Source organism: Grampus griseus (genome assembly GCF_964374135.1).
Source record: "Grampus griseus genome assembly, chromosome: 7".
In the NCBI taxonomy this organism is placed as follows: Eukaryota; Metazoa; Chordata; class Mammalia; order Artiodactyla; family Delphinidae; genus Grampus; species Grampus griseus.
The window spans coordinates 26,135,439-26,152,559 of NC_139001.1; the positions used below are offsets into that span (position 1 = coordinate 26,135,439).

General features: G+C 34.5%; 1 protein-coding gene across 1 annotated transcript in view; it reads right to left on the bottom strand.

Moving 5' to 3' along the window:
* Window positions 1–17,121, bottom strand: part of CPS1 (carbamoyl-phosphate synthase 1) — a 142,436-nt gene that overhangs the window by 56,045 nt on the left and 69,270 nt on the right. Inside the window, exons 19-21 of the mRNA XM_082658719.1 lie at window positions 16,894–17,092; window positions 14,673–14,849; window positions 11,219–11,337 (exon numbers count right to left, since the gene is read on the bottom strand). Of these exons, the coding sequence (XP_082514845.1) occupies window positions 11,219–11,337; window positions 14,673–14,849; window positions 16,894–17,092 (495 nt within the window). The remainder of the gene's footprint in view (window positions 1–11,218; window positions 11,338–14,672; window positions 14,850–16,893; window positions 17,093–17,121) is intronic.

Here is a 17,121-nt window from a genome sequence, read left to right on the forward strand (position 1 = left end):
AAACTGACACTGAATGAGCATTCTTTGATGTCACAATAAGTTTATTTGGAAGTCCTATATTTTAAAACTTCTCCATCATCTTTGTTTAAAGCAAGTCACGTTTCCACAGAGTAGTTTTCCAAATACCACATATGTTGTCCAAGCAACAAATATATAACAAATGTGTAACTTTCTTTGACTTTTAGAAACTATTACTTAGAATCTTATTAAAATTATTTACTTAAGTGAAGCCTATCTACTGATAACTACTGCATAGATTTTTTTTTCTTGCTAAATGTAACTTGTGTAGAAATAATTTTTCATCAAATTTTTCTAGTTCTTAAATGAGAAAATGTAAGCCTTTTCTAGAAAGGGGAAAAATAAGAAGCCATTTCTAGAAAAATTGTAGAATTAAATGTAGAAAAATGTAGATGTAGAAAAATTCTAGAATTAGATTCCTGGTGACATGTCACACTAGATCTATGATAATTTGAGGATTACTATGTACATGGAAGTCAAAAATCTTTATCACTGAGGGTTTTTCAGAAGAAGACATATAATACCCAGATAGCAAAAATTCTCATCTGTTTCATACTAAAAACTATATACTCAAGAACCGAGTGAGTAGCTCCCTCTTCAAGTTACCTAGAGCTAAGTATGGTCAATTAAACCAGACCATCTGCTAAAGATAGGTGGTAGGTAGGGTATGAGGCAGTATGGGCAATATCAACATAACCATGTGATGGCCATTATGTTATCATTACTATATTTACATAGGCAAATAGTGCCTAACTGCCTACTTCAACCCGAGATGGGCCAATATCACTGACCGAATCTTAAGTCAGGGAGGCAAGGCCACTGCCTCACTCCTCGAGATACGCATCACCCACTTTAGCTCCCAGGGCACTAGCGGAGGTTATGCGCCCATAAAGGCATCTCAGGTATGAATGAGAAGGTGAAAAATCCTGAGGGCCAGTGAGTGATTACCTAGCATCTGTAATTATAGCTCAGGCAGACTATTTTGTCTACATTTAATTTCCATTGTACACTTCAGGAGCTTTTAACTCACACCCGCATTAACATGGAAGTAAGGCATTTACATTTTATTTAAAGAAAAAAATATATGTACATGTATGTATGTGTGCATATATACACACATGTATATATACTGTCACATAAATACAGAAAAATTTAAAAAGAAAATCCTTACGCTAGCTCTCCATTCTCTTGAAAATTCTGTTTACAATGTACTCTTAAAGGTGACTCACCAAGGCTTTCTGCTTTCCAGGCCCCCGCGTTTTCCTCACAAGGGTTTAGAGAAGGGCACATCTCTTACGAGGCTTCTGCTCTAAGTGGGGTCAACAATTCAGGCAGGGAAACACGCAGCTCACAACTTGACAGCTAAGGAGGAGCTGATCTCCAGCTGTCTGATTTAAAAGTCATATCTCTACAAAGAAGCTTTTGAAAAGGGTTAGCGACTAGAACTGAAGGCAGAAGCCCTGGGCTAGATTTCTTGCTTTCCTCTGACTGGTGTGACATAAAATATGACACACACCTCTGTGTGACTCAGTTTCACCACCTACAAAGATAGAATAGTGAGTATTTTCCACCTGTATTGTAACAGAAATTCACCTTAAGGTCACCAGAGAAATACAAATCTCTGTATCATAAGTGTTATGATTATATATTTTTCACCTTAATCTTCTTTGCTGGTTAATTAAATCAGAGCCTGCACTACCATTGTACATATTTATGAATATTTCTCATAAAAAGTTTTCTAGAAATTTGCAATTTTGAAAACTTAGATAACTTTTAAAATCAAAACTAGGTAGGGACTTCCCTGGTGGTCCAGCGGTTAAGACTGAACTTCCACTGCAGGGGGTGTGGGTTTGATCCCTGGTCGGGGTACCATGGCACAGACAAAAAACAAACAAACTGTGTAAATTTTGGCTTGTTCTCAACAGGAAATAGAGTTTACAATGTCCATGTAAGTATTATAGTGCTCCCAGTATATATAATTTCTATTTGACTGTAAAAAACAATTAGATATATCCCCTTTTATTAGAAAAGTCATTCAGAGACTTCCTAGCTAATTAGTAAATATATAGTCACTTAAATAATGAAAACCTAGAGATGCTGATTTCCAGTGTCTTCCAAGACAGAGTTTATATTCTGTTTATTTTATTTTATTTTTTGGCCACACTGTGCAGCATGTGAGACCTTATTTCCCCGACCAGGGATCGAACCCATGTCCCCTGCATTGGAAACACAGAGTCTTAACAACTAGAAAGTCCCCAGATTTTATATTTTGGACTACACATTTTCCAATTAATAATTTTGTGGGTCCCTTGAGCAACCAGGAATTGTAATATATTTTCCTCCACTCCAATCTCCCTTCTTTGGCATGACTGAAAAATTCTGATTTTCACTTTCTACCAAAAATATTTTTTATTTATTTAATGTGAATATTATCATACAAATATTATTGAGATTTTACTCTATGCAAGGTCAATTTCCAAGAAAATATATAGTATATAAAGAACTGAAAATCATTCTTATCTGTTTCAGAACTGACACTATTTTTTAGAATGGTGAAGTCCATTCTTCATTCACACAAATCAGCAAAAGCTTTTAAGAAAATCTTATAATAAAAGTATATTAAGACATGGTATTTGAAATTTGCCCTAATGGAATTTACAGATTAATTGGAGCATCCTCCTAGTATGTAGTAATTACAGAACAATGAGCGAAATTGTGTGGCTCCAACTATAACGTACATTGAGCAAATAGGTAGAGAGTATTCACTTTAATTTCTGTTCACAGCCTTAATTTCCTTATAGGAAGATTCTCATTTTTATGAAAAACAGCATAAATATAACAAAATAATAGCAAACACGATTTGTCACTTCCTGAGTACAATTCATCCATTTACCTACTTCTTTCTCATTGCACATTTGGTCCTTTTAGTCTAGCTCCTACTCTTTCCTCCCCATCAACAAATTTGGTGGACTTGCTCAATTCTCTCCCTCTCTGCTCTCCCTAAACCATGACATATTGTTGACAGTGTATTCCTATTTATTTATTTATAATTCTCTCTTCCCTTGGTTCCCATGGCATAGAGATATATTGAAGGAAAGATGCTATCCTTGGATTCCAAAAGTCCTGAACTCAGATCGTGGCTTCCGTGTGCACTTCCCCTGAAATCTTGAAAAATTTATTTAAATGTTCTGAGTCACTGTCTTGTTTATAAAATATGGGGTAGGGTTGCATACCTTCTAAGAACTCTTAAACTGTGACTTATATGAGATAACTTAGTACACAAAGATCTTAGAGCTTCTTGGTCCATTAAAAGCATCCTGTCTTATGTATACCTAAGCATATACAAATCTTTAAAAATAGATTACAAACCCATTGAAGGCAACTAACAATACGATTTGGTCTAATAACAGCTCCTAATAAAGAGAAATGTTATCAAGTAAATAACCTATCATGCTGAGATCACAGATGTTGACATACGGATAATCTATTAAATCCTGGCTATTAATAGATACATACATACTACAAATTATGAGTATATGTTATTTTAAACCAACTTAAGATTTTTGGAACTATCGAACATATAAGAATCAATAAGCAGAAAATATATAATATTTACTTTATGAATGATGTGAACATCACTCTGAAAACATTTTAGGTGAAACATGCATCTTGCCCATGCCAGACTCAAGTTCTCTCTCACTCTTTCAAAATGCAAAGTTATTTGTCAAAACTATGAAAGCAATGTTTAAATAATTAATTCAATGAGGGTTCTCAGAACATTAAATATTTGATGTAAAATTTTATTCACAATATACCTGATATAATAAATTATTAGTTAGAAAAATTAATAGAGGCTTGTCAAATCTGTGACATCGCCTAAAATATCACATGGAACATAAAAACAAATTAAAAATAAAATGTATTTTTGGCATTAGTTCACGGGCATGGAAGTTCCCACAGTAATGTTCCTCTTTTCCAGAAGAAAAACTAACCTTTTTATGTAAGGTCCAATATTTAGTATTCGTGAAGAGGTTTATTAGATAAATGGTTTAGGGCATGAAGACAAACCATAGGATACTAATATGTAGTAACTAATAAAATTGTTTTCCTTTAGAGTCAATTACTTTATACATAATATATATTCAGCTTAGAAGCATGGCTAACTAGTAAAATAAGAGAATATATATTTTTTAAACTAGGGTAAAACTGAGACTTAGAAATATAGTGTGAGTTGATAGTGAAGTCAGAGGACATAACCTATTTTCTGCAAATCAGATCAATGGGTTCCACTAAAGTGTCCAACCATCTCTACTCTCATTCTACATTCAAAATAATAAACACCCAAACACTTAGTGTGTATATATATATACACACACATATACATACATTAGTGTGTGTGTGTATGTATGTATGTATGTGTGTATATATATATATATATATATATATATATATATGTTCATATATATATATGAAGGTCCACAGACTGGGGTGGAGAAAACAACAAATGGTATCACAAGCATATATCATAGTAAAGGATCATAAAAATTATAACGTGATTATACATTATATATAGTGAAATGTATATTTTTCTCTAAATTGCTTCTATATTAAATACCCTTTAAGGCTAAATGATTACTGTTAATTTTTTCTACCAAAAAGTATAAATTATCATTAGAAAGTAAAGTACTGATCCTTCTCTGTCTTAAGCTTAAGTTTTGGTTTTTTTTTAAATTTTTATTGGCGTATAGCTGCTTTACAGTGTTGTGTTAGTTTCTGCTGTACAGCAAAGTGAATCAGCTATACATATACATATATCCACCCTTTCTTGGTTTCCTTCCAGTTAGGTTACCACAGATTATTGAGTAGAGTTCCCTGTGCTAAACAATAGGTTCTCATTAGTTATCTGTTGTATACATAGTAGTTATGCCTAAGTTTTAATGACTTTTAGGTGACACTTTTCCCTAGAAAACTTCAATCAAATACAAGCACAAAACGTTCTTGTCTGGTTTTGCCACGCCTCCTGAACAAGTTAAATAAAAAGTCAATAGAAACTAACGTGTGTAGGAGAGGACATTCAAAGAGAGTGTTCCAGCTAAGGTGACACCTGCGTTATTACATCTGCCAGAAGTTTGTGGCTGCAGGGAAATGGCCAACTTTACTGAGCTCAATTTAGCACTTGAATGCCCAAGTGGAACTCACCAGGCTTGCCCCAGATTGTTTTCCTAAGCTATAGGCACACCTATGACTTTTCAGCACTCACCAATGGATGTAGTTTATCACATTGAACATAGTGATGTTCAGATGAAAATTAGGCCCTTCAAAAGCACACTTTCCTCTTTTTTTACTACATTGTAGCAATAAGTGGCAGTGAAGGGGGAAGAGAATATTAATATTAATATTATCAGAATTAAAAGTTAAAAAAAATAACATATGAGCCTACAGAATAGTGGACAAAAGCAATTTCTGAATAACTTGCATATTAATCCATAGTAAATTAAATTTATATCAATCATTAATAGAGAAATAAATCCAAAACTTAGCCGCATATATGGTACCCCCAAACTTAGCCACATATATGGTGTAAACTGTATCACAGTGGTCATATCCCCTACTTTTGAACATCTAAAATGGATGAAAACAGAGTCCTTTTAAACAGTCAAGCATTATGTTGCTAACATAAATAGCAGCATTGTGCAAAAAAAAAAAAGAAAAGACACCAGAGAGCAAAATGGACCATACTGGGAAAATTGCCCAAATTGAATGAAATGCAAAAGAACAAGCAGTCATCATAACGGGTGGAAACTTTCCATTTGGTGATTTAACATGGTACAGCACAAGCAGTGGATGGCTGCCTTCTTTAAGCTAATCACTGAAAGAAGGATTCAAAACTTAATTCAACTTAGTTCCAGTCAGTAAAAGAGCAAAATTATACGACTTAGGCAGGTATAATAAAGTTCTTCAGCTACACACGTCAGTCAGAAATAGCAAAAGAAACTAAAAATTAAAATAAAGAAAAAAAATGTAAAAAAGAGTTATAGGCAGAAGATAGGCAGGTGCTCAAAGCTGGTAATTAGCATATTCACATTTTTTCTTGCATATTCAGGTTGGTATTTTTTTTAAGTATCATGACTGTCTTTCAATCTAAAATTGTTAATCCAACTTGATATTATAAATAAAAAGGTTTGGGGTGTAGTGTCTTTAAACAGTTCTTGCCCACAAAGAAGATTTACTACAGTTGACTAACTTCCTTACTTATAGTGAAAGGGGTTCAACTGTGATATTTTTGTACCTGTGCTTATCTATTTATTACTAATATTGTTGAAACCTTTATCAAATGTGCTAGTTCTATGATGACGGGACTATCATCGCTTTATTAAATACTGTCACTATGATGGAAGTGTCTACTACATGTAGTCTGATTTCCTCCAGATGTTATATAATTCACCTTTCCACCTTTCCACATCCCTAAATATATATATATACATATATATGTGTGTGTGTGTGTGTGTGTGTGTGTGCGCGCGCATGTGTATAGGGTTTAAATATAAAACATCCTAGGCTCCGGAGTCCTGCTCAGGTTTGATCTCAATTCTGTCATTTATTAGCATGTGATATCAAGGACATTGCTAAATATCTCAGAACCTCAGTTTACTACCTATAAAATTGGGATAATTACTGACTTTCTTAGGTTGTGGTAAGGATTAAATGAAATAATGCAATTAGAACAGTGCCTGATATGTAGTCAATAAATTCGTTGATCATTATCTTACACCTGGAAGGCGTTTGATGGAATCAAAATTCAAGTTTCTGTATTAACACATAGAGCTCGATTATCCATTCTTTTTTTACTTTAGAGAACCAGCTATATCAAGAGAACCTAGCTGATAAAGACATTTGACATATTTATCTGTTTAACTTATACTACCTGTGCTTCTGTCCTCCAATCCAGTTTTATTTCTGTGACTAGAATTGAATCTGTCTATGGACTAATGGAGGAAAGGATTACAGGTAAGACTTCTGTAATTTTCAATAGATCAAAATAAATGCATTTTTCTTCTAGTGAAAATGTTATATGGGAGGAGCATTATGTGTAAAAGAGTCAATGTTGGTAAGATGAGTGAGTATGGGGAAAAGAGATACAGTAAAGTCTGGATAGCTTGGTAGTGAAGGCCAATGAAGAGAGCTTTTGAAAATGTTGCAATTACACTGAAAATTCTGACAAGCTCAATTTTCCTAAACTACTTGCAAAGTGATCTGGTAATGTGAGGTTAATAGATCAAACATATGAATCCCAATTCATATGCATAATAGGCATTGGAATCCTCCATGATACAACTCACATCACATTGAGTAAAGAGAAACTTTTCAAAACCTAAAGAAATCCAAAGTGAAATATGTTATCACTCTAGATCGATTCATTCCACTACACTAGCTTATAAATTTGGGGAACTGCCTAGGACAGTCAACTTTCCTAGCATGCCCTCGGGAAGCAATAAACAGTTTAAGAAGAAAAAGAGAAAGTCAGTGAACCGAAGTATAGAAGAGAAATTCTTTGCTGAAGCTGTCTGAATAATGATTAACACCTAAGTTGGTAAGAATGGCTATTGCTCTGGAAGTTTCCAGAGGGTTGCCATTGCTGTGATCATGTATTGAAGATAACAAACTGAGTTCTGATGGAAGCAAGCACTCAGAGCTGGGATGCTGACGGATACTGAGTTGATTATTCTAACACCTGTCTAACTTGGCCCATCACCCTGAAGAAGACTGGGATTTCATACTTCATCCTCAACAAGAAACATGTTTATCTCCACCCTTCAAGGAAGTGAGAAAACTGTAATTTCTACTTTCTCATAGACATGTAAAACTCATCCATTATTTCCATAATGCTAACCTTGTTACAATCATTGTTTTCTTTTCTCTACTCCAGTCTATGGACATTCACATATACACCTAATACGTGGGTATATTCTATTTGGAAGTCAAATTCTGGATTTCATTTCAGGTGACTATATATAAATACAAGTAATAGACTGCCATTAATCTAAGTGCTATTCTCATCTTCTGCTAGTGAATGTATTTATTGCATTTTAGAAGAATTTTAGCATGATTAACAACTGTAAAGTGGGAATTTTTGTTCATTATTATAACGGAGTGCTATTGATCTTTTGATAAGAATGGCATTTGTATCACTAGCTATCATTGCTTTCTTATTTTAAAAAAATAGGTCTGGTATTAAAATAAGTGACAATGCATCATAAAGAAAATTAAGAAATGATACATTGCAAAATATATATGCAAATGCAAATCGTGACTCTGAAAATGAGTCTTAAAATGCATATATCAGTATAACAAGTAGCACTTTCATTTTCAGGGGGAATAAGAGAAAACTTTCTTGGACACTCATCATGTGCCAAGGGTCCTTTGCATTTATATCATTTAAACTCCACAACAAAACTATAAAGGAGACATTAGCAGGAAGCACGTGAGGTTGGAGAAGTGAGGGAGGTGACGTGCCCATGATGCTGCAGTTGGTAATACTGTGCACCCACATATCTGACTGGCTCTATAGCCTGTGCTCCTTCCAGCGCACAGGAATGAACCAGGTGAAACTTAACCCACGTCTAGCATTCTACACTTTATCCTCTCTTTTAAGTTTCTCCTTTCTCCTAATTAAGATCCCCACTGCCCATTTTCCCAGGGACTTATAAGAAAATTGCAAAGGGACCTGGGCACATTGGTACCAGAGACATGCTAAGGCAAGAGAATTTGGGGGTCGGCCCAAATCAGACCAAATAAATAGCTACTTCCTGGGTCTACATCTAAAGTCAGCCTTTCGAACGTGGGAGCAGTTGAAATTTTGAAACAAATCACAGATAAAAAAGAACGAGCTGACCTTAACCTTCCTCCAATATATAACCCAACCATATAATGCCAACTGTTATATTAGATAGCTATTACTGTTGGAGCAGTAATGCCTTGATGACCAAGCCTCTCTGGATATTTAGAGGCTGATAAAAAGCAGAAGATGTCATAATCCAGGCTAATCATGAAGATAATCAAAATAGGGCAAAACCAAACAAACAAACACATGTAAGTCCTGCACTCACCCACCATCAGTTGCAATATCCTTTCAACTTCAGATCCCAATGTGCCACAGAATGACTGAGACAGGGAGCTTCAGTAGCCATCTGTTCTTATTCTATTTATCCAACACCTCTAAATAACAGTCATTATTGAATTGCTATGTGTGCATCTAAGATACTCAAAAAAAAAAGGACGTAAAGTGTCCATCAGATAATAATAAGTTCAGAGTTTAGGTTTACTAACACCATAAATCCTCTGTTGAGGTCTTGAAGCAAGAGACAATTGTTAAGTATTATGTTTTAGAATCTTTTAAATTATTAAGTTGTATATAAAAAATTTTTATTGTAGATGATTATGAACAATAGAAAAATCTCTATTTACAATTATACTTATGCCAGAAAATGGAGACTTTATTTTAAAATGTCAAATTAACAACAAAAAATGCAATGAAATGTTGAAGTCAGAACGATGTTGTAAGTGATCTACGACTGTGAGTCGTTCTAATAATCCTCCAAACAGCTTTTTCACTATCAATATACACTTATTTCTGCTTAGTTAGAATTTCAACCTGCCTTCTGTTTGTAACAAAAACTATTCAATTAAAACATTGAATTTGTCCAAAAATCAGAATGTATATCAAGTGGAAATTTAAATCACAATAACATCTGCTGTTTTTCACCCCAGGACTCCTCCACTGCTACGGTTGGCATACTGTAAGTTTCTAGCACCCTCATGTGGTTTAATTGGAATGGTTTCACAGGCATTTGAAATCAGTTGTCTGAAACTGAAAACAGTGGAACAGACTATAATTCAACATAGAAGTTCTGCTGGCATCATAAACCAAGAAAGGAAACCTCAAGTCAGCAAAATTCTAAGACGAATGTATAGGCTCGATTCTTAACTTCTATCTACTGTTCATTTTATATGATCACTACAAAGGATGACTTACAAGCAACTACAGCTAGTTTCAGTTTTGGCAGATTGGAGTCCCCCATTTTCAAAACCAAGCATTTGTTGTGGGTGATTGTTGAATAGATGAAAAAGAACTTCCTTCTGATCAAAAAGAGAAGCAAGTGCCCAGTTTGTGTACATTTTGATTAAGTAAACCCAGTAACCCAATTATATGTTGCAGTTTCTAAATAGTCGAGAAATCCAGTCATTGAGAGCTTCCACTGTTTGCAACATTTTAAGCAATTAATTTTTCTACATTTACTAAAATCATTTGAGAATAATTTCTGCAAACAAAATTTTTCCCTCTCTAAACATGTGCCTAGGCTTGTAGGTGAGATTTCTTTCCAGTAGTAGTGTATTTCAAAGCCCTCTTAAAGAGGAGAAGCTAAAGAGAAATACACTGTCTTTCTTAAACTGGTAATACATGTTCCTGTTATCACAGATCCAAGTTTAAAACCTATCTGTGACTTCATATGCCTGAGCTGCCTCAACAAACGATCTTCTCAGAAAATAGAAAAAAGTAGATTTTAAAACACTGACATTATAGGAATGTTCTGAACATGAAATAAAATTTTTAAAATAATTGGCCATAAAGGAGATAAAAATGCAAATTAGTGAGAGGTAAAGGGTCTATTAACAAAAATTTGAATGTGGCTTATTTGTATGCTGAACTGGATGTCCCAGTGTTAAAAATATCAGTAGAGTGCAAGAGGAATATGTTTGCTCATCAATACACAGCAATACGTAGGTTGATATTAAAAGAGAAGAATAGACTTCAGAACTTGGAAAATGTATAGAAAACAGAAATAGTATTCATTTCATTATTGATTAATAAAATTTAAATCTAGGTAATGTCTGGTAATTAAATAGCACATCAATCCATAAATGTACACCAATTTTTGTAAATTCAGAAGACCTAATAAAAACATCACTATGTTTCATGTCAAGGGTAGGGCAGGGGTAGAAGACAATTAAAATTATTAATAGATGCCTTTAAAAAGGTAAACGTCTAAAAGCTGCCATTTCTTCTGGTTATGGCTATTGCTTTGCAGCATTGGCACTATTTACTTCATTGAAGCAGAATTTTGGCCAAATGTGTAAGGGTAAGAGGAAGACAAAACTGCACAGCAGATACCTGGAGTGAATCAGAGCACAAGTGCCTTACCTGTTGAGCCCTTTTAGTGTCTTTTCCATGCTTAAAATGTCACGCATCTTATACAAAAACCACTTGTCAATGGATGTGAGCTTCATAATCTCATCCAGGGACACATTGTCTTCCAAGGCCTGCCAAAAGGAGAAGAGATGCTTTCTTTGGCAAACATCTTATAGAGGTCTTATTTGGTTGAAAACATAGCAGCCATTCCTCTCCATGTTAAGAGAGCCTGAGGCTACAGACTGAGAATGAAACTGATATCACATCATTGACGTTCCTCCCAATAAACTTACAGATACTGCCAACTATATCCACAAATGGCATGAACAGGAGGTACTCTGAGTTAATCAGAGTAGTGTGTGCTCAGAAAAGTTCCTGTAACAGGCTCTGCTTCCCTGCTTTTTATATGACTGTGTTACCAATTATATTCTAAATCTGGTATATCTTTTTGGCATTAAAGAGAATCTCTTGAAACTATAGTTATGCCAAATTGGTTAAGAACATGTAGAATCAATATAATGATCATTTAACTTGTATTTTGGATAATTACCCTTTCGCATATTTAGCATATTTTTATCACTTCATTCCATATTCACACCAACCAGTCATTGAGAATTTATGGATCACATTTGGCTTGGTGTTATTTCTCTCAAATATTACCTCACAGAAGACTTCAAACAAAAAATTATTTTGAATCAGTTACTGTGACTTTTGTGCTAAGACAGGCATTTTACAAAATCCTAATATATTCCAAAACAATGTAGTAATAACTTCTGTTCTGATAGGCAGCTCAGCTTTTTCCTCAAGCTTAGTTTAGCAATTTCTCAAAAGTAAAATTACAGCTATGGGTCATTAAGCTGAGTACAAAAGGCAGCTGAAAGAAGAGATAAACTCTCAAAACCAAAACCTTCATATTCAAAAGATGCCTACTCTTATTCTTTTCTATGTTTAGCTAATATTTATACTCAATGAAAAATGATAGTCAAATATTTCAAAACAACATATTTTATTATGGCACACTATATTTTTAAATACCATTAGGAAATATATGTAACTAATAACTGCTGTTATATTTCAACCAAGGGAGCTTAATTTTCCTAAAACTTTTACTTATTTCTGGTATCAGAGAGACCATGATCATACATGTTGAGAAACAATATAGCTCATAATTCTATTGACTAGAATAAAATGACATCTAATGTGAATACTGAAAGACATATTCGTTTCGTAAGTCTATTTATGTTTTTTTGTTTAATTCTCCCTATAACTATAGCCAGGTTCCCAAGGACTTAATATTATGCCTTATTTGCCAAGGGATTAAAGGGACAATTGGCTCTTTGACCATCAACACTGTGAGGGGAATAGAACCTTAAGGTCGTAGTGACACTTCTGATAGACCAAAGGGCATTTTCACACAATCGCACACAGTAATTACCCTGCGACTGATGAAGGACCTAGAATCTGCAGTCATTTTACTGTGAGGAAGGACAACTAGAATCACATCCACAGTTCTGAACAGAAAGCAAGATCCTGCTGGTCTTTCAAGAGCTGCAGCTTTGCCATGTCACACAGCCGTAATGAAGTTCGTAATGACCCCAAACAAGTTGGAGGTTACTCTAACGTTCCCCAAATCAAAAATAATGCCCTGTATTCTCCCCAAATCAAAAGAGGTGATGATCCAGTCATCCTGAAATAAGACTGCTGCAAAAATCAGACCTCAGAGCAAGTTGCCCATTCTAAGAATTATGAAAGCGAGCAAAGATTTACTCACTCCCTTCATTCTTTTTCCCCTTCAGTCCACCACACTCCTCACACTCTTTGTCAAAATCACCAAGTTCCTGGTTGCTGTGGAAATGAACAGTAATGATGACCTCTAACAAACAGAAATCAGTTCCTTCTCCCAGCACGCTGGCAGGCAATAATTTATACCTCAGACCCTGCACTTCTTGCTCATACTCTGTGCAAGAAAGAATCTCCACACATTTTCCCTGAATTTAGAAAAGAATGAGAGATATGCTTGAGTTTTACAGCCTCACTGGGAACCTGGAAATACTTCCCTTGTTCATCCACCTCAAAATGGCAGAAGTATGATTACTAGACTCAAGGAAAAAATCTATTTACTGTCCTTTGTCTGGAAAAAAAAATTATATGTATACATACAGACACACACATACACATATATACACATGTATGAATGTTGTAGGTTGCTTTTTAAACAAAAGACTGAAATAAGAACAATAAAGAAGGTGAAATGGCTTTCTAGAATGACCTCTCATTACTAATATCAGTCCCACCACCATGGAAAAATGTTAATTTTCTATTCCCTTGAAAGTCAACTTTGAGAAATGTCCATCAAAAAATACTAGTATCTCTCAGACTACTTCAGAATTTCAACGGAAATGAAATATTCTGCATTTGGAAACCATAAAGGTGAGGAGAATACATTAAATGCAATGAAGGAAACATTCCCTCCCCTCCTTCTATATATGAGCATAAAAGTTGCAGAGTTCGAAATCACTAACAGCATTTTTCTGTCGTTACAAAGACCAGCATTTTTCTGTTGCTACAAAGACAAGTTACAAAGACAGATTCCCTTTTTAAAGACAAAATTCATATTTTCATCAACTCATTCCACATGTACATACACACACATAAAATGGTCAGAGGACTTTGTAGCTCCAGTGTGGTTTGGTACTGTTGGAGGATTAATACCTAACCTTCCTTAAATGTCAAAAAGCAATTCAAGGATTTCTGACCAGACAGATCCCAGCTGCCCAAATCACCTTTTATAAAATCAGATGAACTAAAACTTCAAAACTCTAAGCATAGTAAACATGAAAGGAGATTAATATGGCATTTAATTTGCATTAAAGGGAACTAGTGGGTGGAAGTGAGAAATGTGGGGCTTTTTTGTTCTATAAGTAAGACCAATAAAATAATTACATAGAAAAGCCTATAATCATGGAAGTTCTTTAGAGTTTGTTGTTTAAACACAGAAGAAGAATCAAATAAAGATTATTCTAGAGTCTTAGGTAGGACATACTAAGTGATACCATTTTACGCATCTTCCTTTCTAAAATATAATTTTACACATTTTCAATGAGCAAGTAATGAGAGTGATGGGAAATCATAAGTCAATATTATCAAACATTTAAGAGTATTGATAATATATGTACTAAAAGGGAAGAACATTTTATCTATGTGATCATCCTTTAAAACTGCAGTGTTCCCTTTAAGTCCAGGCTTAAGGTGAAAATAAAAAAGGGTAATTTTTCATTAGCTATAGAATAATCTGATGAAGTCCATAGAAACCTCCAGTTTAATACTATTAAAGAGAATTAAAGATTTTCCAAAAATTCCTGAATTCAAGACCACTTTGTGATTCAGTTTTACATTCAAGTCCAAGCTGATTGTATTCTGGGAAAGAAAAAAAAAGGGTAGCTCTCCGCCCCTTGTCACATATTACCTTGGCGATGGCATAGATGCGGGTGCTGGATGGTTCAGCCAGCTCTCTTCTGAGATCAATGTTGGATGGCCACTCTTTGTTCATTGGGAGACGGGAAGTAAAACCAGCTATAGAAGGGTGGCACATCCGTAAAGCCTTCTGGAAACTCTCCTCAAAGGTGCGACCAATAGCCATGACCTGTAATACACATTTACGACTCATATTTTTAAAAAGAGCTTGCATATTTTTAATTTGTAACAAAGCTAGAAGTTGACTATTTTTCAGAAAAGACTTAGGAGCAAGACATATATCAAAAGAATGCTACTCAAATTTAAGTTATTTTTCTTTCTTGCCTTTTTACTGTGGTTTTGATGTAATGAGTCTTTAACATCATTAGGTCACTCTTTTACCACTTAGGGAATTTAGCTTGATTTGCTGAGACTGATGAGGAAATCACCTGTACTTGCTCTGGACCATAGCATTAAAAGAAAGAATCTGTGGCCAGAGAACATAGACCCTTCCTCAATAAGATCTTGCTTTCATGCAGATGTCCTTTAGAATAAAAAAGCAAACCAAGAGAAACCAGACATATATTAACACAAAAACAGAACTATTTCTAAATGGGTATCAGTCAGTATCCCAGACAGGTTGGCTTTCTTTATAGCTAAGCATTAATATTAATAGGACCTTGAGAATCATAACAAATACTGACAGATTCAGATTTTGAATATAGGAGACTAAATTCCCCATGACAAATTCAACATGTCGTCCCACAATCTTTGCAGCTGATTGTATGCTAATCAATTAGGAAAACCATGTGGTGATTTAGTTTGGACAAGTTACAAGTGAGAACTAAAATTAACCTTGAAGCCTACCCAGTTATTTTCAGTGAATAAATACTGTCTTTGATTCTTTCCATGGAATAATAGATTGCCATGCATTTTTGGTCTACAATTTAAAATAATAACAGTCATAACACTGCCTTCAGTAAACTTCCGTGATGCCTCAAACAGACCTGAATTCTCATTAATGTCAGTTTAGTAAATCTTCATGTCAATTGCGTGACAAGCTACATATACAAAGATCACTAAAGCCAAACAGATAACCTTTTCACACTGCTCCAAATTTAATTAGAAATAAGGGAAGAGTCTCAAGAGCAGGGATAAACAAAATATTAGTCCAATTCAGATACGTAATTTATGAGGCATAGTGGTATTTGAAGAGTTAGACAATATATTCATAGATTTTCTAGCCTAAGCATAGGAGAGGGTACCAGATATAAGATAGTTTATGGCACTATCAAATTAAGAAAATATTTTTGGAATATTTAAGAAAATTTTAAAGTATTATATATTTAAGAGTTGGCCCTAAAGTAACTAATTCTATAAGTAATTCACCATGAATTTTCATTAAAGTACACTGTACATAATAGCATATGGAGTACATTCAATAAAAGAGAAGTAAACATAATAATAAAGGAATACATAACAGTGTTTGCTCAAAATTTGTCCTTTTTAATACTTTATATTATTAAACTTCATATTCATTAAGTGAAGATTTCACCATTTTTCAGTGGAATATCTATTGTGGCTTTCCCTGACCCTATTCTACTACATTCTCACAGCACCTGCATATAAATACTGCATTCCAACTTTTACCACAGTTTAATTCATATTATATTTAGTTCTGTGAATATATTCTGAACTCACCAGCTGGAGATAATGTCACAATTATCTCCATCTTATTCACTGTTTTTATCATCCCAGGGTCTTGCATGTAGTAAGAACTCAGGAAATGTCTGCTAACTTGAGTTGAACTAAATGTAAAGTGTTAAATATTCACTGAAGACAAAAACCTTTCAGATAATAAACCCTAAATTAACACATTACAAAATTATCTCATATTCCTTGGCCTACAAATTTTCCCATGCACATTGTGAAAGGGGAATCTTTCCATGAAATGTAAACTAAATAACAGTTGTTTATTTGGCAGAAACACCACCAACAAAACTTTTCCTGGCATTTGAGTTATAATTCTATTGTGCACCTTGAAGCATGATAAAAAAAATTAAGATTTAAAACAGCTATGCCTTATGTGGAAACACTAGGGAGGAAATGAAATTCATATGTATCCTCCAATCAGTAACCCAGTATCCAAGGAAACTGAAGACTTTCAATGACATTAGGGTTGGACAAAATAACTGAGAACAAGGATGAAAGAGAGGAATTAACCAAGGACTCACCTCTCCTACACTTTTCATAGAGCTACCAATTCGGCTAGAAGTGCCGTGAAAACGATCAAGATCCCAGCGAGGAATCTTGGTAACCATGTAATCCAGGCTCGGTTCAAAGCAGGCTGATGTTTTCCCTGATACAACGTTCTTGATTTCTGGAAGTGGAATTCCTAGGGCAATCTTTGCAGCAATGAATGCCAATGGGTAGCTATAAAGGAGGAGACATTTTTTTTTCTT